General features: G+C 35.5%; 1 protein-coding gene across 9 annotated transcripts in view; it reads left to right on the top strand.

The window, feature by feature from the left end:
- Positions 1-25561, top strand: part of enc (R3H domain containing protein encore) — a 702629-nt gene that overhangs the window by 186288 nt on the left and 490780 nt on the right. For 6 of the 9 annotated variants that reach the window (XM_090373011.1, XM_090373022.1, XM_090373034.1 and 3 more), the window contains 3 exons: positions 3613-3812; positions 15219-15278; positions 22944-23323. In XM_090373011.1, coding sequence (XP_090229137.1) covers positions 15263-15278; positions 22944-23323 — 396 coding nt within the window. In that variant the 5' untranslated portion in view covers positions 3613-3812; positions 15219-15262. The remainder of the gene's footprint in view (positions 1-3612; positions 3813-15218; positions 15279-22943; positions 23324-25561) is intronic. The other 3 variants (XM_090373031.1, XM_090373030.1, XM_090373032.1) reach the window with 2 other exon arrangements.

Genomic DNA, 25561 nt, shown 5'->3' with positions numbered 1-25561 from the left:
AATATTAGTTCAGTTCCTGAAATTTTTAATCACACCTTGTATTAATCACCAATTATATTTCAATCAGTCATTTATATCAATATATGCAGGTGTATGGAAAAGAAATTAGGTTGAAAATAATGCTGATATGAATATAAGCACAATCAACCAGGTAGGATGATTGTACCCTAATTGAGATGCTAATTCACTGCATTTAACCGAGGCCATACAATTAGTTGCTAAGTTGCATACTTTTGGGCGCCTCCGTAGCCAGGTGGGAAGGAGCAGCAGTGCGTAGCACACACTTCTTGATTAGACCGGGGTTCGAGCCCGTCACCACCAAATACGGAGGATGCGGAAAGGTCAGGGAATGACCACCGCATATCCCGGAGCAATATGGCCTTAGTTGCTAATGCTCCTAAAAACCAAAAAATAACAATAATAACAATAGCATACTTTTGAGACTCCAGGCAACCATATTTGGTCAGTAGTTGGGGAATATATTGATTGCAGCCACTAAGTAGTTGGTGAGTAGTATAGTTGGCTTGGTTTCAGTTGTCTGTGTGTTCCTGCTCTATGTTCATGTAACATTTCCACATCTTGAATACAGCAAACTTTGAAAAGCAGTGAATGATATGGATGAACAATGCACTGTTGAGTCAGTTTGGTGTGACATAAGCACTGTGAAAGCAAAAATAAGAGTATGATATATATAAGCTAGTCTGTAATCAAGTCACAAAGGAGGTTAGGAAGCCGAAGGCAGATTACGAGAAATCTTTGGCAAAGGATGCTAAGAAAAACAGCAAGGATTTCTTTGCTTATATAAACTCTAAAAGGAAGGGGATGAATCTGATTGGTCCACTTGATCTTGATGGTTCGACTATTGATGATCCTGCTCAGATAGCAAACAAACTGAATGAGTATTTTGCATCTACATTCACACATGAGGAGTTATTATGGTTTGAAAATGCCACAAGGTTATCAAATTGTAACATGGTGCTTAATGATTTTGTAATAACTGAGAAAAAAGTGGAGGAGAAATTGTTGAAGTTAAACATAAGGAACGCAACTGGGGTCGATGGGATCTATCCAGTTATATTAAAGGAGGCAGCAAAGGAAGTAATTAAACCCTTAGTCATAATTATGAGAGCATTCTTGGACTCAGGGGAGGTCCCCACGGACTGGAGATGTACAAAAGTGTCCCCAATTCACAAAGGGGGATCGACGGGTGACACGAGTAATTACAGACCAGTTAGTTTAACTTCTGTTCTGGGTAAAATAATGGAGTCACTGGTTAAATATGCATTGCAGGATCATCTAGACAAGACTGCAGCAATAATTCAAACACAACATGGGTTTGTTAAGGGAAAGTCTTGTCTGTCAAATTTGATTGGTTATTATGATGTGGCTACAAAGGAACTGGATGCAAAAAATAATTTTGATATCATATACTTGGATTTCTTTTGACACCTGTTGCGCATGGAAGACTACTGTACAAATTGGAGCAGAATGGTATTAAGGGTAAGTTACTACAATGGATAAAAGGATGGTTGAGTGGGAGAAGACAGAGCATGGTAATCAATGGGTGCTGCTCTTCGTGGACTAATGTTATTAGTGGAGTCCCACAGGGTTCGGTGTTGGGTGTAAAATGATACAAAGGTTGGCAGGGTTGTTAATGACAGTAATGGCAGTGTGTTCATGCAACAGGATCTAGAAAATTTGGGCAGATGGGATGAGAAGTGGCAACTGAAGTTTAACATTGAAAAATGCAAAGTACTGCATATGGGTAGAAGTAACCCCAGAGAAACGTGCCGTGTGGTACTACACTTAAGGTGGTAGAAAATGAAAAAGACCTGAGAGTAATTGTGCAGTCAGATATGAAGTTTTCTGAGCAATGTAGACAGGCTGCCAGGGCAGGTCATGGGGTGTTGTCAATGATATACAGGAATTTTGCTAGCAGGGAAAAGAAGGTCATTGTCCCTCTGTATAAGGCAATGGTCAGGCCATGGCTTGAGTACTGCGTGCAGGTCTGGAGGCCTCATTTTAGGAAGGATGTAGATTTGCGACGAGATTGGTGTGGGGAATGAAGGAGGAGAGGCTTAAGTTTTGCAAATTGCAGCAGCTAGAAACACACATTTGTTTAAGAGTGTCAGAACCTTGCATTTTATTCATCAGACTGTCAGTGGTATCTTAATTACTAGTGACGACTATAATTGAATGATTTCCACAGTTGATTATTTTGATTATTTAAGTAATCGATTATGAAATTAAACAAAAAAAAAAAAAAAACAGAAACAACAACTTGTGAACGGAATCAAGCAAATGTTATCAAACTTCTGCATTGCTTTATACCACATGTCTAATCTTTCCCTCCCTCTTATTCCCCCACCTCCACATCAGCTGTATATACGATTGTATCTTTCTACTACTTGCTTTTGAAATAAGTCTTTTTACTTTTCTGGTTGAGTATGTTATGTGTGGTGTAAAGGTAAGTTAGATGTCCAAAGTAATACCCAGATATTTTATTGTGGCAATGTGGTATTGAGAGAATTCCAAGCTTTATCAGTGGTAGTCTATTTACATTGATGTTTCCTTACATATACATTATTTTTGCTTTGGTAAGAGGCACAGTAAGCTTGTGTTTGTTACACCATGTGGCCAGTTTGTTAAGCACTGACTGGGTGTTTTCATTGTTATTTTTTCCCCCTCTAGCTCTTGTATAGTTTTCACTAATCTTGAACATGAATATCTGTATATACATGGTTACACAGACATTCTTTTAGTGGTTAGTCAGCCAGTCATCTAGAATTATATTCCAGAGAAGTAGAACCAGTATAGAGCCCTGGGGGTACTTTCTAGTAATTGTTTTCTCTGTCTTATGATATGGTGCTTAACAGTAGCTGTTCTGTTGTTAAGGTAGCTTTTGAAAATGTTATAGATTTCTTGGGAACATTTTATATCCAAATGCTGATAAATCATCAATGAGATAGAAGATCTATATAGTCTTTCTTTTAGAATAGTGCAAGTAGAAATTAGCCATTGAACCAGAATTACTAGCTCTTATAGCCCATAGCATTGCAGGAAAATATCAGAGCCTTCGAGTGTATAGTTATTAAAAAGACGTAATGCTAAGATATCATTCCAGAATTTTTTTACTACATCCTTATGTTTTATGACGTTTTGTATAATTATTAGTTGAGGATTAATTTAAAGTTATGATGAGATAAGGATTAGTGAATAAATTTTCAAAATCAAAAGTACTAATAATAATTAGTATTTTCTTTATTATTAATAATATAGTCTATAACTTGATAGTTGTTACTAATAAATGTGATGTCGTTTATATTGTCTGTTGCAATATTTAGGTTTCCAAATATTTTCCATGAGTTTTAACCTGGCTCTGCAAGAAATAATAAATCCGAACCTAATTGGAGATTAAGAGAAACCTGATTCAAGTTTAATGTGTTCTCAGTGTTTTTCTGTGGGTTTTTACTATTTCTGAGCAATTACTGTTTGTTTTAGCCATATATTTGAGAGTTATGAAGGGCATTGTTTTTATGTTGTATCTTATTTGTCAAATCATGCTTCAATATTCTGTACAAGAGCTAAGGAATTTCCGTCCCATTAACAAAGGTCCTGCTTCACAGTCTGTCATTACGATGAATGCTGTCATTACGTTGCCGAGGAATACATCTAAACCTAATTTTAGAGGATATCACGCTGGGAAAAGAAGATCACGAAAAAACAAGAAAATTGCTGTTAGGACTGGCTCTAAAATTTCTGAAGCTAATGAAGACAACACAGTACTACATATTCCTGTACGGATCTCTTTGGTAAGGGAAAAGCACTCTTTGTCAATGATGATAAAACGCATTTAGTTGAGAAAAACCATTATTGTAAGTCATTGCTGTACTGTTATTTTTTTTTTATTTTTAGACCAGTTGATTTCTTCAACTTCAAAACAGTGCTTTTCTTTTGGCAAAATACAAAGAGTTTAAACAGAAACTCAGGCATTTTAAGGATTTATTGGGACAAAAAAAAAAAATAATAATTTATATGCTTAATTGAAACATGATTAAATGAGAATTTAGAGGAGCTTTTCTTTTTCTCAATTGTGGGATATTATCTTAAAATCAGTAAAAACTAGGAAAGGTGGAGTTTATTAACTATTTAAAACTCGTAAAGATTGTAAAATAAAGGTGTTCTGAATAAGAGTTTTGAAAATTTTTTGAAACTGTTTTAACAGAATGTAAATTCGATACCAATTATGTGTCAGTAATTCAATGTAAATTCACTACCTTTATATGGTAGTAATTCTATATAAATTTGATTCCTATTATGTAGCCATTAATATTGGAGAAAAGGAATGTTTTCTCCAAAGATTCCAAGAGAAGTTGCACTTGAATTGCTATTTGTTTTTTCTTGGGATTTATTGGAATGATCTCCAGTTGAACTGCTTATCATTTTAATATGTTTTGCAGTGACTTCCCCAGTTTCTCTTTCAGTCTCTCCAAACTTAGAATAGAAATTTTAATGCAAAAAAAAAAAAAAAAAAAAAAAAACACAACTTTAATTTAAAAATCTCAATAATGTGTAATCGAAAATTATTTTTGGCTCCATGCTGAAATGGCCAAATATTTTCTTTTGATATAATTCAAAATAAATTCATACGAAGTGTCAATAAAATTTTTTGAAAAGAAGAGAACCAGACGTTTGGAAGTGCTAGGTGGTGTGATGTATTATGCCAAATTCTGTGATCATCCTTGTTTTACACGTTTGGACATGTTTGTAACTTTGCAACATGTTCTGCAAATTAGCATTAGTAGAGGCAAATGATGCAAGAAAGCAAGCTTATGCAGCATCAGTTAAAAAAAAAAAAAAAAACACACTCCCATTTTACCCTTCCTTCGTTCCAAATATCTCTCCAGCTCAGCCTTAAATTTATTTAGGCTATCAACTTCTGGAACAGAGGATGGAAATCTGTTCCACCAACCAGCTACTCGCTGGCTAAAGGCAAACTTCCGCACATCTATCCTACATCTGTCTTGCCTCAATTTGAATTTATGACCTCTTAGGTGATTATTCTGAACAAGAGGAAGAATCCCATCAGCATTGAGTATGCTCAATGCTGATGGGATTCTTCAATGCAATTTGCCTCCATTAAAGGCTTTATACACCTTAATTGGTTCACTTTGCAGGTGCCTAGTCTCCAGACACCGTAATTTGCGAAACTTAAGCCTTTCTTCGTAAGAGCAACCCTTTGTTCCATTCACTAATCTTGTTGCCCTTCTCTGTACTCATTCCAACAGCTCTACAACCTTCTTAAAATGAGGCCTCCAGACCTGTATACAGTACTCAAGGTGTGGCCTGACCATTGCCTTATACATGAACAAGAGAATAATCACCTCCTTATCCCTGCTAGAAAAATCCCTGTATATCATTGACAAGACACCAAGAGCTACTCTTGCCGACTGACTGCACTACTCAGAAAACTTCATATCTGCCTGCACAATTATCCCTAGGTCCTTTTCATTCTCTACCACTGTCAGTGTAGTACCACAGATTTGATACGTTACTCTGGGGTTACTTCCCATATGTAGTACTTTACATTTGTCAATGTTAATTGTATAAATTTATCAACTGAAATTATATCCTTGTTAACTCCAAACAGTGATAATATTGTTCAGTTGGTAACTTAATTTGCCACCTCTCAGCCGATCTGCTCAACTTGTCTAGATCCTGTTGCAGCAGCATACTGTCATTTGTGCCCTTAACAACCCTGCCAACCTTCGTATCGTCTGCAAACTTGGACATTAAGCTTGATATACCAACATCAATATCATTTATAAATACAGAAAATAGCAATGGACTCAACACCGAACCCTAAAGGACTCCACTAATAACATTAGTCCACAACGAGCTGTGTCCATTGATTACCACTTTCTGTCTTCTCCCACTCAACCATTCTTTTATCCATAGCAGCAATTTGCCTCCAATGCCACACTGCTCCAATTTGTTCAGCAGTCTTCCATGTGCAACAGTATCAAAAGCCTTTCTAAGATCCAAATATATGATATCAAAGTTATTCCCTGCATCCAGTTCCTTTGTGACCACATCATAGTATCCAATCAAATTGGTCAGGCAAGATTTCCCTTAACAAAACCATGCTGTCTCCGAGCTATAACTGGTCTTGTCTAGTTGATCCTGTAGTGCTTCTTTAACCAGTGCCTCCACGGTTAGACCTTTCAATTTATTCAAATAGGCAGACTCAACTACCTGATGGCAAATTGTTCCAGTTATCAACAACTTGCTGGCTAAAAGAAAAGTTCCTATAATCTAATCTATACCTCAAGTCCTGTTGTTTGAATTTATGACCCCTAGTTCTGGAATTGTTAAGAATAGTTAGAATTCCACCTTCATTCATTTTACTAATCCCTCTCAGAGTTGTATAAACTTCAAAACTTCAATCAGGTCACCTCTGAGGTGCTTGGCCAAGCTCTGTATCCCACGTAATCGTAGTCTTTCCACATACAGTCATCCTTCTGCTGATCTCACCATTCGAGTTGCCCATCTTCGGACCCTTTCATGAAGTTTGATATCTTTTTTTTTTTTCAGATGAAGTTTCCATATTTGAACACAGTATTCCAAATGTGGTCTTACAATTGCCTTATACAGTGGGACCTCCCTATCTCTGTAGGATAGTGTTCGATAAATAATTGATAGGACCCCATGGGCTTTCCTGGCTTGCCAGTTTACACTGTTCAAAAAACTTCATATTTGCCCGTATTGTTGATTGCTTGTTTACTGAATGGGTCTCTACATATTTAATTGATGTTTTTGGATCTCTCATATGTAATATGAGAACCTAGGGTTCCCCAAGGATCAGTATTAGGACCACTGTTGTTTTTAATTTTCATAAACAACATTGATGAAGGGATAGAGGGTGTGATGTCTAAATTTGCAGATGATGTTAAAATTTCTCGAGTAGTTAATGATCACTTTCAAGCTGAGCTTCTTCAGAGAGACCTAGATAGACTTCAGGAATGGTCAGAAAAATGTCAGCTATGCTTTAATCCAACAAAGTGTAAGGTATTACACCTAGGAAACAATAACCCCAAAATAACTTATACACTTGGTGGAGGTGAACTAAAGCCAGTAGTGGAGGAAAGGGACTTGGGTGTTACGATACAGTCAGACATGAATTCTCTGAACATTGTAAACAGGCTGCAAGGAAGGCTCATGGTGTCCTATCGATGACCTATCAAACTTTTGCAAGTAGAGAGATAGGGACGTGATAATCCCATTATATAAGGCTTTTGTTAGACCACACTTTGAATACTGTGTTCAAGTATGGAGACCGCACCTAAAGAAAGACATCGAGCTTCTTGAAAGGGAGCAAAGACGGGTAACCTGCCTGGTGAGATCAGCAAAAGAGCGTCCTTATGAAGAAAGACTTTGAATATGTGGGCTGCAGAGTTTGGAAACTAGACACCTTAGAGGAGATTTGATTGAGGTGTTTAAGGCTCTGAGAGGCATCAGTAAAATGAATGAGGGCGAATTTTTCAAGATTATAAATGATGCTAGAACTAGGGGACATAAATTCAAGTTATGGGGAGGGGAGATGTTAGATTGGACTGCAGAAAGTTTTATTTTAGCCAGCGAGTTATAAATTACTGGAATAAGTTGCCTACATGGGTGGTAGAGGCTGACAGTTTGGGGAAATTCAAAGGTCATCTGGATAGTACCTTTGGGTGAGGGAAACATATAGGATGATAGGTTTAACTTCCTTTTCTTTTATTAATTATTGGTTTTTTTTTTTTTTTTTTTTGGCTGGTGCAGCATAAGCCATAGGCTTTCTTGCACCATGTGGCCATTACTAATACTAAATACTAATAGAATTTGCTGCTTTCCATTTAATATGTGCATGGAAATTAAACTTTGTGTTTCAGACAACCAAGTCTGAATGGTGGCTAACTGTTGGAATTTGTGTGCCTTGATGGGATAGCAACTGGTTAGGTGAGTTGTGTATTTTAACAAATAAATCATAAGGGCTGACTTCTGAAGGCTGATGGTCATTTCATAAGTGGAAAGATGAGATCAGAGTTGATAGACTGAAGGTTGAGGGAAGGCAGAAATTATGGTCTCAATGAAAGCAATATCTTTTCAGAGCCTTTTTCAGTGGGCTGAATATGTGGTACAGGATGAATTGTTCATTGTCTAATGCCCGGGTATCCCCCATCTCTACATTGTGTGCTATGTGTATGACAGTACTCTGTGAAGGCCAGTGGTTTCAAAAGTTTAGGTATGTGTTAGTGTTGTGTAGTGTAGTGTTGTGTTATGTTGTTCCTCTGACCATTTAGGCATTGGGCTGCTAGTAGGACCCTCCGTTGCCCATCCTTAGCCACGTGGAAGTAGGTCAGGCAGTAGAGGGATCATAATTGTACTTTGGCAGGTCCTGCCGTCTAATTTCTGAAGATTTCAGCGTCAAGGACCTATGTATATAAAAAAATGTGTGCATAGTAGGTAGAGTATGGGTTAAGGACTGAAGGGGAAGGCAGACAGAAATATGAGGATGATAGTGAAGGCATCTCCAATGTTAAGTAGAGACCGGCTCCACCAGATGAAAAGGGGTAGGGATAGGGATTGAAAGTGGACTGAGTAGATACTCATCCGATTGCCATGAGGCTGTTTCCTCATAGTGGTGTCATGAACTCATATTTGGTGGTAGTCCTAGTTGGTAGTGTGTCCCATCAGTATTTGGTCACAATAGGGTGGTATTTCATCTTTTATCCTTAACGTATGGCTATTTGCATCCATCTTGTAAAGAGGTCCTGGGCGAATTCCGTCAGGGCTTTGTACTACAAAGTCTTCTTCCATATCAAGGAGGAGAAACTCTTTCCCTTTTGGTAAATATCTGACTCTCGTGGCTGTTATGCATCTTGAGTCCTCCTATATGGGACAATCAAACATATGATGATTCCAATCCTTGATCTCTTTGCAGTGTGGGTTTTCAGTGATCCTGAAGCCGGTGAGTTTGGCGTTGAAGGGGCCATGTCCTGTTAGTAATATGTTGTATGGAGTTCTGGAAAGAACCATGGCGCTGATTTGAGGTACACTCTGTTTGTCTATGGGAAAAACTTGTGGGTAACCCTCCTTTGGTAGAGGCAGCCCATCTATTTTGCCCTTCCTGCAGTAGGTGAGGCTGAAGGAGTGCTTTTTGTCTCCTTCCTTTGTAGTAAGGAGGCAAAAAAGGTTTGTAGGGTCTGTTGTAAAGTCCAATGAGGTAACCGGGACTCCTTTGGATAGGTAATAGAGCATTCTGGTTCTGGCAATTTCAAGATCAAATGGAAGTGTTCCTGCAATTACCTGTAAGGCTGGTGTACTGCAGGTGCAGGTACTGGCAAGGAGGATGGATTGCTGGATGGAATCCAGTGTTACAACCAGTGTAGTTTTGTCATACCAGATGGCCGAAGTATATGAGATTGTGGGGATGAAGATCATCTTATAGTAAAGTGCCAACATTCTCTTGTTAAGACCCCAATCTCTTTACGAATATATAGAGTAAAGTGTGTTAGTTGTCTGATGGCACCAAGAGTTTCCCCCATCTCCACGTTGTATTCTTTGTATGGGTGACACAGAACTGTTGTTTGTTTGTTATTTGGTTTTTAGGAGCATTAGCAACTAAGGCCATATTGCTCTGGGAATATGCGGTGGTCATTCCCTGACCTTTGCACATCCTCCTTATTTGGTGTGCACGGTCTTGAACCCCGGTCTAATCAAGAAGCATGTGCTACGCACTGCTGCTCCTGGCTGCGGAGGCACGACACAGAACTCTGTCGAAAGCCAGAGATTTAAAAGTGTAGGAAGTGGAATGTTGTGTAGGGTTATGTTCAGTTGTTTCTCTGACCATTTAGCCATTGGACCTCTATCGGGACCAACAGTTTGCCGCAAGAAGGCAGGTCAGGCACCCAGTAGATTATTTAAGTACTCTAGCAGGCCGTGCCACCTAATTTCTGAGGATTTCAGTGGCTTGCAAGGCCTATATATAAAAGGGAGGGAAACAGTGCACGAACACTAGAATTTGGAAAGGTCAGGCACCCAAAATGCCAAAAGAGATTTATGAGAAAGCGGCTAAATTTAGATGTAGATAAGAATTTGGCAGCATTGTTAGGTGTGTACTCGGTCAGCTTAGTTAGAATAGGGGGAGACTGAAGGCTGGGGGGGAACAGGTAGAAGGATGGGGATGATAGAGTAGGCATCTTCAAAGAGGTCAGTGGGGGCGAGCCCCACCAGGCGAAGTATAGGTGAGGCAGGGAGGGGAGGAGACAGAGACCCAACTGCTCCCTCCCCCACTGCCTGGGGATGGGGTTTTAAAAGGAACCGGGTTTGAGTACCCAGTTAAGATCCCCAAATACCATGTTGGCAGTGGAGCTGCAGTATGGCTCCATCGGTGATTGTTGTTGTCAGGTCCATATAAGTGTCGAAACCGGTAAGAAGGTAAGACTGTCCATCCTGCTCCATGGGTGGGATATGTTACTGGCAGTGTGGAACCCACCAGGCAAAGGGGGGAGTAATTCTCCCTCAGCTGGTGCGGGGGTGGGAGAGATATTTACTTCATAATCTGCATTCTCAGTTTACTTCCATTCTATTTTTATACTTTTTTCTTATATTTTATAATAATTTTTTTGTTAGGTTATATATATATATTCCTCCCCCACTCATTCATCTTTTTCCTCACACAGAGGGGGGGATGCAATGGTACGTAATGTAAATTTAAATACCAATGCATAATAATTAAGCTAAATAAGAAAGAATATAAAAGATTAAAAGTAGGGTTAGTGTGCACTTGCTGTAACATTTATGGTTTTTGTTCTTTTTCTTACACACTCTCATTCATTCTTCTGGTTTTCATTTCATTTGTTCAGCTATTGCTTTCTCCACCACACTCTCTGAGCACCTTAACTTACTGTTATTCTTCAATTGTGGTGCAGGCCTAGCTGAAACTATACATGTATTTATACGTAATTATACATGCCACAATTATACATGTATTTCATACATGTATAATTGTCATGGCCAGATGGCCAGATCTTTCCACCTTCAAAGAGCAGAATGATTGTGGAAGTGAGATGCACAGGTACCAGCATATTGACAAGAGCCAGCATGGTTAAGTCCTCCTGTTCTATTATGTCACGAGTCTACCATGACTGGCTCAAGAGTGGTCAAACAACCAACCAACCAACCAAAGGTTGCATGTGGACAGCTATATGTGGTCAATATCCATAGTGAGTGGCATGTGTCTCATCTTACACCACAGCAGCAACAGCAGCCCAACTAACCACCCAATACAATCTAGGAATAGCGAGACCTGTATCCATATAGACTATGTTCCAGACATTAACTTGTATATGCTGTTATTGTATATATTTACCGAGAGACACAAGAAACTGTGCCTTGCATGGGCATGTCAGCACCAACACTGAACCATCGACATGTGGAAACCTGTTGCGTGGTCTGATGAATCCCATTTCCAACTTAATAATGCTGATATGCATATCTGCTTTTTGAGAAAGTAACACAAGACCATTCTGGGTCAAGACCACAAGACCGTTATGGCTTGAGGGCTGCTTTTGGTGCTCGCCTTGGGTCTGCCGATCACTTAACCAACAGATCAATGTAACACCTACCTTTCTATCATTGCCAACCAAGTTACCTCATCATGATGACTGTATCCGGACAACTCTGGTATTTATTCATAGGACTTGTTGTACCTACTGGCATGTCACTATTCAGGAACACACAATCAGTTTTCTGTTCACCCATAGCATCCCAACTCATCTAATCTTAACCAAATTTGGCTCATTTGGCACTTACTGAAAAAGGACATTCAGTTGTATGAAGAGGCTTATTGTAGCAGATGCCTAATTTGAACAATGTTCACTATAGATGCAAATGCCATTGCATTGGTGTAATAATGTACCTCAACTATAAAATGTTTATCATTAGCATTGTTTCTTTTAAACCAGTGTTTTGTCTTGGTTATGGAAGGTGCCACCAATTCATCATGGCAACAGGTAGTAAAATGCTCACCAGTATACTCATTTTTTCCCATTAGTGGAATTGTATTGCTCAGTTTTTGAGTGAAAACTTTAATGTTTAAATTTAAAAACCATAATCAGTTATGGTTCTATTGGCACTGGCATACACTGAAAATTTTAAAATTTAAATGTGTTAGAATTATGTAAATAGACATTTTATATATTTGTGGTATGGTATTAGGTTTTAATCTGTATCATTAATTTTTAATTGGATAAGTATAGGTGTGAAACAGTCTTTACAGAGTTCCATGTTCGTGTATGAAGAGCACTACTTATCTGCTGTTTTGATTTTCCGTCTTTTGTTGTAGTTATTTCACTTACTTCACACTGCTGAGGATTAGCAGATAGTCAAGATGTAATATTATTTTGTATTATAGGGCTGCTGTTACCAAATATTATTTATCCTTATTATTCATTGTGGTGTTAGAATAAATTATCAAATTATAAAGTGCATCATTTTAACAAATTTTTGCAACACCCATTAGAGGCAAAAATTAGGTTTGATGTTGAAGTTTGCAAACGATACAAAGATTGGCAAGGTGGCTAATGATGGTAATCAAGGTATGCTAACAAGACCTAGAAAAATGAGGCAGATGTGAAACTCCAATCGAAATTTAAAATTGACAAATGCAATGTACTGCATGTGGGTAGCATTAATCCCAGATTAATCTAGCAACTGTGTGGTACTGCACTCAAGGTGGTGGAAAATTAAAAAAAGATCTACAGATAATTGTAGATAATTCAGAATAGCAAGTGCTCTGAGCAGTGCAGACAGGCTGCCAGCAGAGCCCATGGGATTTTGTCAATGATATACAGGAATTTTGCTAGCAGGAATAAGGTGGGGATTATCCCATTGTATAAGGCAGTGGTCTGTCTATGCCTTGAGTACTGCATAACAGGTCTGGAGGCCTTGTTTTAGGAAGTATATAGAATTGTTGGAACAGGTGTTGAGGAGGGTAATGAGATAGTTGAGAAGAAAAGGGGTGTTCTTACCAAGAAAAGGGGCTTTGGTTCTGCAAATTGCAGCATTTGGAGACTAGGCACTTGTGAGGTGATTTGATTGAGGTATTTAATGATTTGTATGGGTTGAGCAAGCTCAATGATGATGGAATTCTTCATCTTGTTCAGACTTTGCACATAGGTGGGTTTAAATTCAAATTGAGGATCGATGGCTGCAAAATAGATTTGCAAAATTTTCTTTCAGCCAGTGTGTGGTTGGTTGTTGGAACAAACTTCCATTTGTTGTTGTGGAAGTGGATTTGAATAAATTGTTGGAAGAACTGGACAAATTATTGGAGAGGATGGATAAGTGATGTTGGGATGTTTTTTTTTTTTTTTTTGGGCTGATGCTATATATGCTTGCTTCCTTGCATCATTTGGCACTACTAATACTAATTGGATAGATCCCATCCACCCCAAATGCTTTTTTTTTTTTTTCCTCATATTTAGCTTTAACAATTTCTTCTCTACTTTCATCTCAGTTTTCACAAAACCATTCAGCTCCCTGTTAGAATTTGATACTTCCAGCTTCCTCATCTCAAAAAAAATTCCTCATGTGAATGTAGATGCAATGTACCTATTCAATCTGTCAGCAGCCTGAGTAGGATCAGCAACAGTTAACCATTCATATCTAGCGGACCACTGTGATTCATCCCCCTCCTTCTGGTGTTTATACAAGTAAAGTCTTCGCTGCTTTTCTTTCCAGACTTCTCGTAATCTGCCTTAGCTTACCTAACCTCCTTTGTGACTTGATTGCAGACTAGCTTGTATCTACTCTAGACATATGTATCGCCTGATAATTTATATGCATACCATGCATTTATTTTTTTTTCACTGCCATGAGTCTCACAAGTTCATTTTATGTCCATTTACGTCTGCTTTGTATTCTATCTCCTAGTTGCTATAAATAGACCTAGTCCCTGAATGCTTCCCATTTAGTTTGTTGTTAGTAACTTCATCGGTTGATCCCACTGTGAAGAATTTACAAACCCTTTAAGCCATTGTAGTCTGCTTTAATAAAGGAAAATCCGTTCCATTTATACTTGACTGTAGTTAAATTTTTAATTAAGTAAATCCCACTTCAGTGCACTGTGCTCACTGCCACCTAATGGTTCCTTTATCTGCAGATTATTAATGCATGAAAAGTTACTGGTATTAAAAAGTATTAAAATTTAAAGCACTTATCAGACCTTGCTTAATTTTTTTATTATTATTATTTTTTTGTTGGGATTGTTTTATTTATCTTCAGAGTCAGTTTACCATCTTATCCCTCTAATTCTATATATAAAATTGTATATATTTATAATTGATTGTAAACAATGTATGAATCGTATCATTGTTAAGGTGGGCTAGAAATTGTGAGAAAAATATTGCAAACTTTAATCAGAATTTTCGTTTTCAAAACTTATCTTACAAACATTTAAAGGCATTGCCACAGAGTTGTATTTTAATTATAATCTGATAAGTTAATGTAATTGACATATCTGCATATTGATTACAGTTAACTGTAACTAAAATATCATAATAGGAAACCCAGACCTGATCCTTGGAAAAAATCTTGATTTTTTTTTTTTTTTTTGTGAATAACAAACTTGAGTTCTGTCAATAAAACTTTAGCTTACTTGCCATCTGAACGAATAGATCTTAATGTGCTTAAAAAAAAAAATTTCAAAGTCATCATATGGAAACTACCTGAATGTTTTTTAAAAAAAATAGTTGAATCATATTAAGTATGCATTATTTTGTGGTTTGTATTAAATATGCTTTGGTTTGTTTGCCATTATTCATAGAAAAACAACCTAAAAATTCAGGATTACATATTCCAACATATCTGGAACCAGCTAAGTTGGAATATATAATCACTACTTATAAGGATCAAGAAATATGTCAGTTGTTAAATACTATGAGTTTATGTTGTGTTTGTGTAATTTTAACCGAGAGAAATTATTATTATTGTTATTATTTTTTTAGGACTTTGCCATAAGGCATGCTTTTTTTCCTTCTTTCCCTGCCTTTTTAACCTGAATTGTTTTGCTAAGTGGGTGGGCCATTATTCATTTTGAGCTTTATTTATCTTTATTATGTTTGTACATGTTGCATTATGGGATTTTGTTAGTGTTAATAACCTTTTTTTTTGTATAGCAAACAGATATGTGTACAGGAAACAAGTTTTGTTAATAGACCTCATGGCAAAGTCAGAGAGTAAGTAATATTAAATAGGTTAAACATTTATTAAAATGCCTGTCTTCTGTTTCTTTTTACTTTACTGGTTATAATTTTTATTACTTTTGCACTTTTTTGTTATTGAAAATTATTTCTCCTGCTTTAAAGTTTGGGGATTATCGCATTCTTTAGTTTATCAGGTTATATTAAATAAAAAGAGTGATTATACCAAAATACTGAATTTTTCCGGTAAACTACCATATGGGTGATAAAAAAAAAAAACAAACAAATCATCAATATGGATTTAGCAAAATATCTTAGTTAATCAGCCTTTGGCTCATTACTCTCAAAAATTGATTTTTATATGCATATCAGATAAATATGAAAGAATGGAGTGATAAATAAATACTATATCTACATATACCAATCATGCATATAATTAATTTATCAGTTTTGATTATGAAGTAATAAAATTCACATAATCATGATTAAAATGTGATGTGTAGTTACCCATTAAAATAAAAAAAATTGTTTTACTTATATCCTTAAGTATTTTTAAAGATTTTTCTACCTTAGTGTGTTATATTAAAGATTAACATTTTAATATTTAGTTATAATCTAATATTAGAAATATAACTATAGCCATATCACTTGTAGATTTATAGTGGACTGATATCATTATTTATAGAATGATTTCTACCATGCCACACCCATTTTGGTCAGGTATCCAGTAATCCATGCATAGACTGTAATATGTATGGAAAAAAAAATTAAATTACATATATTGTGTTAATGATTATTCTGCTCTGTGTCTTATGAAGTGTATGCTTTTATTTTACATATATCTGGCAATAACTTACTCATTTATAAACTCATATCCTACAGAAAATTTGCATGCTACATAATAAATATAAGTTTAAAACCATACTAAGTAGGTTTATCCATGTGATTTTATAGCAAAAGCTGTAAAATATAGAAGTAAATAGCAAAATACAGAAGTAAATATTTTTTTTTTCTTGATTTTTTGATTTTTGTGAAATCAAGAAAAGGAGAATATGCAAAAATTTGTTTTCATATTCTTCTTAGTTGTTGAGGCTGCTTGTGCACTGCTTCTATGACCTTATCATTTGAAAATTGATGTTCCTGAAAGGCAGTTTTCTTTAGGGACAGAAAGGCAATTGAGAGGGTTAAGCCTGGACTGTATAGTGGACAAGGAAGAAGTTCAGAATCACTTGAATAGTTGCAGTGGCTGAATGAGATCAAGCATTATTGTGTTACAGTAGAAAACATTTTGAGAGTGTATCTCTCTGTTTACTGTGATTAGCTGGTTTTGATTTTTATTCCAACACAGTAGTTCCTTGCACTGTTAATATTTTCTCAATGTTACTAATAGTTTATCAGAATACGTCCATTCAGATCCCAAAACAACATCAACATGACTTTGCTGGGATAAGGCACACTTTATATTTTTTGATTTTAGGGGACGATGTGCGTGGTTCATTATTCATTTCCGCTTGCATTTGGTCTCATAAGGATGCATCCATATTTCATCTTCCTCAACAGTTCATTGTAGGGATGCCTCTCCCTTCATTGATTCTGCAGCAAAAATTTCATGCAAATTTCCAAATGCCACCACTTATGCTCATCTATGAGGGTGTTGAGGGTATATGATTGAATACACAGACCTATGTCTAACCTTGTGCCAATAGTAAAAATAATAATCCATCTGTTTTCTTGAACATTGACTTGAATAATACATTTTTCTTCATATTGTGCTAACCCTCTTCTGCAAATCTGAGAGGATTTAACCCCCTTCTGAGCACAAAAATCTGATCACATTTGTGGTGCAGTTGTAAAGTGCATGGTTATATCTTAACTGTATAAAAAGAATACAGGCAAACTGCCAACATATGTAGACGTTTCTAACAACAGGGGGAAGTATGATGACTTTGGGAGCATATTCTGACACGAGGAGTTATTTTACATGCAAATTGCCTTTACTAGGAGAATCTTGTTGTTGAGGCTACTGACTAGACGTTTTTCCAGGAGCCACTAAGTGGAAATTTATTAATTTGAAATTATTGTTTTTCCTCCTAACTTTTGATTTGAAATTAGTAGTGTAATATTTAATTGTAATTCCTTGATTAATTTGGTGTATTTGTTCTTTACTTGGCCCTTGTAATTGCTTAAAAAAACCATAGTCGACTTCTGATAACCATAATATTAGACTCAATCATAAGTTAATAATGAAAAGGTACAGGATGCTCTTGTGCCAAAAAACCCACAACAACAGAAGAACAAAAAAAAAAAAAAAAAAAATCCATGTCCTAATACGGATTTTGATATTGAAATCAAAAATGTAGCCAGTTTTATTTAGTTATGGGGATTGTTTGGGGTTTTGATTATACCACTTGTCCTTTGCATACTAATAAACTAATTAAAATTAGTTAACGAAACAGTGTTAGTATTAGCAGTGGCAAAATGATTGTAAGGATGCATGCTTATACAGCATCTGCAAACACACACTGAATAATATGTCCAGTCCTTCTTTAACTCTATTCATTGTACCCGCATTCATAACATCTGGTGGAAGTTTGTTCCAACAATTGGCTTTTTAACAATAAGGTATATGTTCCAGACATAAGCAAATGTTTTGCATGTGTCTGGTTGAAAGCAAATTTTCTCACATATATCATGCAATCCTCCTCTTCAAATTTAAGGATTCAGGCTGCTGGGTATAGGGTCTGGGTAGGCCTGTTGTCCCACTCCTCAGCCATTTATTGCTTGCCAGATAGTGGGCATCCCATTTGGGCTCCATGGTGGGTGGGGAGCCCGTGTGCTGAACAAAAACAAAAAACTCATGAATCCTCAGTCATTTCTTCTAGGGCCTCAACTTGGTCCCTATCTGAAAATTTGACTGTTGACCCACATTATGTTGCTTCTGCTAAAAGACAGTAAACCAAAGTTATATCAGGTCCAACAACTCGTTACCTGATAATTCACTCCACTAGTGAGAAGCTCTTAGATAAAATGTTGCCCCTTCATTATCCAGAAGGGTTTGGAAAGATTGGCAGGCTCTCCTAAATCTGTCAAAGAGCTTCATTCAGGTGACATCTTATACAGACCGTAAGTGACAAACATTCAGAACAGCTTCTCTTCCGAGCTACATCTATGGGGGAAATGCTTATTACAGTTACCATTACAAGGTACTGAACTCATTTCATGGTGCCATTACTGAATGGGATCTCATGGAAGTGTCTGAAGAGGAAATCTGTTCTGAATTAAAACCACGAGGAGTGACTGCTGTGAAACGATTCGTCATGCATAGAGATGGGAAACTTGTTCCAACCAGAAATATCTTCCGCACGTTTAATTCGCTGTTGTCATCTAGAAATCAAAACTATCTGTATTAATTGTCCCATGTATCCATACGTCCCAAATTGTCTAAAGTGTTTTAAGTGCCAGAAATATGGACACTCGCAAATTGCATGCCGTGGAACCCTTGCCTTGCATGTTGTCAATGTGTTGCAAAGGACCACAAAAAAACATCATGTTTGACTACAAAACCAACCTGCATTAACTCCCAATTAGACCACCCAGCTTACTTACGAACATTGTTCTATGGAAGCACGTTTTCTTGCTTGCCTCCATAGGACATAGTCATCTTACTCATTCATTCCTGCTGACAGCAGATGACTCTCCTATGTTTGAGCGATGTGACACCTTTTTAACAATAAAACATATTTTTTCTGCGTGTCCACTTTACACGCATGAACGTCATGCCTGTAAAGTGGTTATACTGATTTTACTGCTTTTAGCCATGTGACTGAGCCTGATACACTCAGTCAAATTTTATCTGACGATGTCGATTTATCAGCTGTTTTTAGTTATTTAAAATGTTTAAATTTTTTTACATGTATTTAAAAGTTAACATTTTAAAAATTTTTACATATTTTTATTACTATACATCTTGACATAGTTATCTAATTCCTTAGGTCACTGAAATATTAGTCTACTCTTATATATGCTCTGGTTTTCCACATTATGGCACCATTATAGCCTTAGTTGCTGATGCACCTATAAATACGAAGACAACAAGAACAAAAATATTAACAAGAGATATTAAATAAAAAAGAATTTCACTGGGAAGAGAATTTACTAATTTAATAAACTAACCACTGGAACCTTTTATTTGACTTATTACTCTTTACTCTGGTAATAAAATATTTTTTAAAACTTTCTAATCAAAAGATATTTGAGAATGTATACTGGTAAATGTTAGGAGTTAGTATAGTTTTAGTTCAGTATTCTTTTTAAAAAAAATCTGTATTCAAGAATTCACTGATTGTAATAATGTACAAACTTTTAAATCTTAACCAATGATATGCCCAATTAGGTCACCTTGTCAATTGTTTCCAATGAGTGATCGTAATATTTATGGAAATTTAATAATTTTTAGATTACACTAACTGTAAGTTTAAGGACTCCTTATGTGATGTGTTATAATGACTAAATATATTAAAATAGCACTGCTTAATTTTCAGCACTCACCTCTTGACGAATCCACTTGGATGTGATGAGATTATAGAAGACACACAGATAATAAGAATGAGAGACTTATTTGTTCTAAAACATTACTGAAGTCATGGTTCAATTTAAATTTAAAAAATTAAAACATGACTAATTAAACCCATTAAAAAATATGCACATAAGAAAGGGAATGTACATTCCATTTCATGGTTGTCAGTTAAAATCGTAAAGGTGGTGATAACATTGAATAGATTATTTATTAATGAAAAGCCAATAGTTGTGCACATGCAACTTTCGATAATTGTCTTGAGTTAGCTTTGTGAGAAGAGGAATGCAAATGTTATTAATAAGAAGAGATATTACCTGAGATGCAATTCAGAGCATGTGGGAACTCTGTTTGTGCCATACCCCAAATAGGGGAGAGGTTGATTGGGAGTTTTGTGTTTAATACGTTCAATGACGTGTGTCGACGAAACCACTCAATAACTAAAGCTTCATATTGGAGAATTTTATAATTAGATTCCAATTTAATTATAGTAAAGCTGAATCAATCAGTGGATTATGATTGTGGGAATAGATGTGCTGTGATAACTCTGTACTAGTTAGGTTAGACTTAAAACTATTAAAATGATAATACGCGTGCGTATTAGAGATTTTGGAAGTACCAAATTTAGTTGTGGTGCTGCCACAATATAACAGGCATCATAGTCAATTTGGCATTGAATTAGATATATAATATTATTATAATCCTGTGTAATGTATTTGTGTGTTGTTCTATATGTAATGAATTTGGAACCTAGTTTATTACAAGACAAAAAAACTATGGTTATATTTGTGTTTGCAAAGACTTGTCGAAGGCATTTCGTGAATTGCCTGTGGTAAAGGAGAACAACTTGGGTTCCTGGTTTCCCATCATAATATTTGTTGCGTTGACGTGGTTTATTAATTCTGTTATTAACCTTGACAATGGTATCATTTATCAACAATAGTGGATACTTCCTATCTAAGAATTTTTCCATGAGGTATTTTAAGTTCAACGTCAAGATCATCTGAGTATAACTCTATTTAACGGCATTATGGATCTAATTAAAAAGAACTGCTTCTTTAATGTATAAAGGATGATGCAAATGAAAATGTAGAAATTTACCCATGTTTTTTTTTTTTTTTTTTTAGTTCAAATTTAAGGTAATGTATTTTTTGAAGAAGGTGGTATTTTTCCTTGAATCTTTTTCCTAATTCCCTCTTGACTACTGTCATAGCCATTCTATGAATAACCACAGATGACACTTTGATTAAATGGACTAACTTAAATATTAGTAGTATTTTGGAACACACCTCATTCTCACTTAAAGCGAAACAATTTCAGTTTCAGGACAAAGTTTACGAACAGGTATACGGTCTCCCTATGGGTCTAGGCATATCAGCCCATTCTTCTAATTGGTAATAAGGAAACTATTGATGTATTGCTTAACACATTCAGCATGATACATGAGAGACTGAACTTTAACCTCGAAACGGAAATAGATAATTCAATCAATTTCTTAAACCTTACCATTTATAAAGTGTGCACAAGGTTAGGTACCATGATTTACAGGAAAAAACACACATGGGTAAATTTCTACATTTTCATTCGCATTGTCCTTTATACATTAAATAAGTGGTTCTTTTTAACCAGGAACCCAAGTCATTCTCCTTTACCACAGGCAATTCACGAAATGCCTTCGACAAGTCTTTGCAAACACAGATATAACCATAGTTTTTTCATCGTATAATAAACTAGTTTCCAAATTCAATACATATAGAACAACTTACAAATGCACTACACAGGATTGTAATAATATTATATATCTAATTCAATGCCAAATTGAAAAAACTAAATTTTTATATTTTCATTTGCATCATCCTTTATACATTAAAGAAGCAGTTCTTTTTAATTAGATCCATAATGCCGTTAAATATAGTTATACACAGGATGATCTTGCCGTTGAACTTAAATACCTCATGGAAAAATTCTTAGATAGGAAGTATCCACTATGGTTGATAAATGATACCATTGTCAAGGTTAATAACAGAATTAATAAACCACGTCAACGCAACAATCATCATGATGGGAAATCAGGAACCCAAGTCGTTCTCCTTTACTACAGGCAATTCACGAAATGCCTTCGACAAGTCTTTGCAAACACAAATATAACCATAGTTTTTTGTCTTGTAATAAACTAGGTTCCGAATTTATTACATATAGAACAATGCACAAATACACTACACAGGATTATAATAATATTATATATCTAATTCAATGCCAAATTGGCTGTAATGCCTCTTATATTGTGGCATTTAGTTGTGGCACCACAACTAAATTTGGTACTTCCAAAATCTCTAATACGCATGCGTATTATCATTTTAATAGTTTTAAGTCTACTTAAATCCACTGATTGATTCAGCTATTACTATAATTAAATCGGAATCTAATTATAAATTCTCCAATATGAAGCTTTAGTTATTGAGTGGTTTCGTCGACACACATGATTGAACGTATTAAACACAAAAACTCCCAATCAACCTCTCCCCTATTTGGGATATGGCACAAATAGAGTTCCCACATGTTCTGAATTGCATCTCAGGTAATATCTCTTCTTATTAATAACGTTTGCATTCCTCTTCTCACAAAGCTAATTGAAGTTGATTATCGAAAATTGCTTGTGCACAACTATTGGCTTTTCATTAATAAATAATCTATTCAAGGTTATCACTACCTTTACGATTTTAATTGACAACCATGAAATGGAATGTACATTCCCTTTCTTATGTGCATATTTTTTAATGGGTTTAATTAATGTCATGTTTTAGTTTTTTAAATTTAAATTGAACCATGACTTCAGTAATGTTTTAGTACAAATAAATCTCTCATTCTTATTATCTGTGTGTCTTCTGTAATCTCATCACGTCCAAGTGGATTCATCAAGAGGTGAGTGCTGAAAATTAAGCAGTGCTATTTTAATATATTTAGTTTTTAGGTTACAGTAAGTATGTCAATCTTTTGTTATAATATTAATACAGACATGGATCAAATTCCTTAAATATCATTTGAATGACAATTTTCTATGAAATTCATCTACTGAAAATTAAATAAATGATAGTAATTAAAAATGGAGTTCTGTTTTGTCAATTTAGTTCCCAGTATAGTTGTTCATAGTGGAACAAATAACACTGGTCCTGGTGAGAACACAAGTGATATGGAACAGCAGTCGAACAGAACACCTCGGTTGGCAAAACAGGAAGAATTTGATCTTGAGGAAGATAGGTGTATTCCCTCACCTGTGGCAATAAGCATAGAGGATAAAGGAGGAGGCCACTTAGACTTATTAGATGGTGGAGGAGGAGAAAGTGGTGGTGACATCAGCCAAGCTGAAATGTGTGATGATATTACTAGTAGTGATGGGGATAGTTCCTCAAGAGCCCAGCATTCACCTGATCCTGGGTGTACTTATAGTTTTTGCCAAGTACCAAATGGCACTCAAGAAAAGTCTGAAAGGCGTAAAACTAGTTCACGAGTAAGTGTTAAATTACAGTGTATTGTTTCTAAAATGTTTTGCATGTGATATTTATTATTCTCTGGGAAAAAGTAATAATATATTCTGCTATTGTTTGCATAATCTCAATTTCATATTTTTCATTGATTATACTGAATGATTATATATGTGTATATTCTTTATTACCACACAAACAAAAGACATCTTGTACCTTAAGACAAAATGGCATTTTCCTGTAATGGTATATCAGAGGAGATTACGTAGAAAAACAGGATTACAGTGGAATTTACAGTGATAAAATAAAAATGCAAACAAAGTAATGCATTAATATAAAAATAAGGAAATTATATTTTCTCAAAACAGAATTATACTAAATTTAATAAATCAGTAATTAGAAAATATTGGTTGCATTCTGGATACAATCTCAATTATCATATTAAAATTAAAGTTGCAACAGTGCAAGCAGCCTAAGTAAGCATAAGGACAAAAGGTAAAATAAGGTTATTGGGGCTCAAAGCTCTAAATTTTAAATTAACTTTATGGTTATTGGAGTCACAATTTCCTCCTTGAACAGTATATTAGATGCAGTGGGGGGAATAGAATGTTTTCAGAAATCAATAATGCTTGAATTGAAATTGACTTAGATGAAGATGATTGTTTAGGAGAGGCTCCACTGAGGAAAGCTGTTCAGAATCAGCCATTTTAGAGGTGAGTACAATTAACAATCAATAGCTGGAATTGCACAGTAATCCAAAGTTATGTTCAGCAGTTTTGCAACATTATCTTGTAAATTGGTTTGGTAACACTGTTGTAGAACCAAACCCCAAGGGCAGGTTGGGCCTAGCACTGCGTTCAGTAGCTGGTGATTTACTGGCATTATTGCCATAATTCCTTGTCATTAACTTGAATTATCTAGTGTATTGTGTTAACAAATTTTTTGTTTGTTTGTTTATTAGCAGCTATATCTAACTGATTATATTAATAAAACTACATTACCATACAAAATAACTAGTATTTGTCCTGTTGAGATTAAAAATTGCCTTTTAATTGTGATACTATTTTCTTATGTAATCAAAAAATATTGTGTATAAATTGTGTGGAATCAAAATGTACAAGGCTGACAGTTTCTCTCTTATCTCTTTTATGATAGTTGAAGTAGTTACTTGATCTTCATATTTCTGAAGAAAGTCCTTTTTTGCTCAAGGTATAAACTCTAATAATAAGGCTTGCACCATCATATGAGTATCATAAACTTGACATTGTGGCTCATTTATTATGGTCTTATTTCTAAAACTACCCTTACTTCATAATAAGATGGGGATATTTTATAGGACTTGAAAGCTTTTTATAGTAGTAATAGCAGCAGCATCTGTAATGGCAAATGATGCAAGAAATCAAGCTTCAGCCAAAAAAAAAAAAAAAAGTTTACCTATCTGTACCCTCCAAGAATTTGTCTAGTTCTCCTTTGAATTTATTAAACTCATCCACTTCCACAACAACAGATGGAAGCCTATTCCAACAATAATCCACCCTCTGATTGATGGTAAACTTCCACACATCTGCCCTGTGACTTCTTAGAAAGACACCTATACTTTGACTTTTTAGAAAAAAAAATAGACTTTTTTTTCTTGTTATGACATTGTATAGAATGAATAAATAATCCTAATGCTTTCACATCCTGCTAGAATATATCTCCAGTGCAAAATTTTACAAATTAAGGTAACAAGAATACACTCATATACAGTGACATTTTGACTTTCAACAACAAAGAAAAATACAATTCTGCATAGTCAGTAGTTCCTGGCATGTTTTCTCATTGACATGTTGGCAGGCACTGTGCATCAACCAAATGGATTGATACCTGTTATGTTCTCCTTGGGGCTCACTAAAGTGTTCCAACAATGCTGTAGCATTGTTGGAACACTTTAGTGGCAAGCTTTCTCTTGTCTCTCAATTTAAAAGAACTGGGATTAACAACTGTAGAAATTTCTTATTAAAGATCTTTCTTTCTTTCTTTTTTTTTTTTTTCTTTTTGGGGCTCTAATTTATCATCTCAGATAGATGTAAAAGTTCCTTTTCCTTATGAAGAATTTTAGGTTTTTCTTAATTCCACAGAACCAATCTCTGAACATAGAAACATTTGCTTCTGCAGATACATGCCACTTTTTATTGGAGCTTTTATTGCTCTGTGAGTATTATTTATGCCTACAGAGCTGTGAAATGTTATGATATGGGGGAATGTTGGTTATGACTGGACTT

The sequence above is a fragment of the Mastigoproctus giganteus genome, chromosome 1, assembly GCF_048544385.1.
Source record: "Mastigoproctus giganteus isolate SK-2022 chromosome 1, ASM4854438v1, whole genome shotgun sequence".
Taxonomy (NCBI): domain Eukaryota; kingdom Metazoa; phylum Arthropoda; class Arachnida; order Uropygi; family Thelyphonidae; genus Mastigoproctus; species Mastigoproctus giganteus.
The sequence above is the reverse complement of the archived record's forward strand: the minus strand, read 5'-3'. Positions and strand labels throughout refer to the sequence as shown.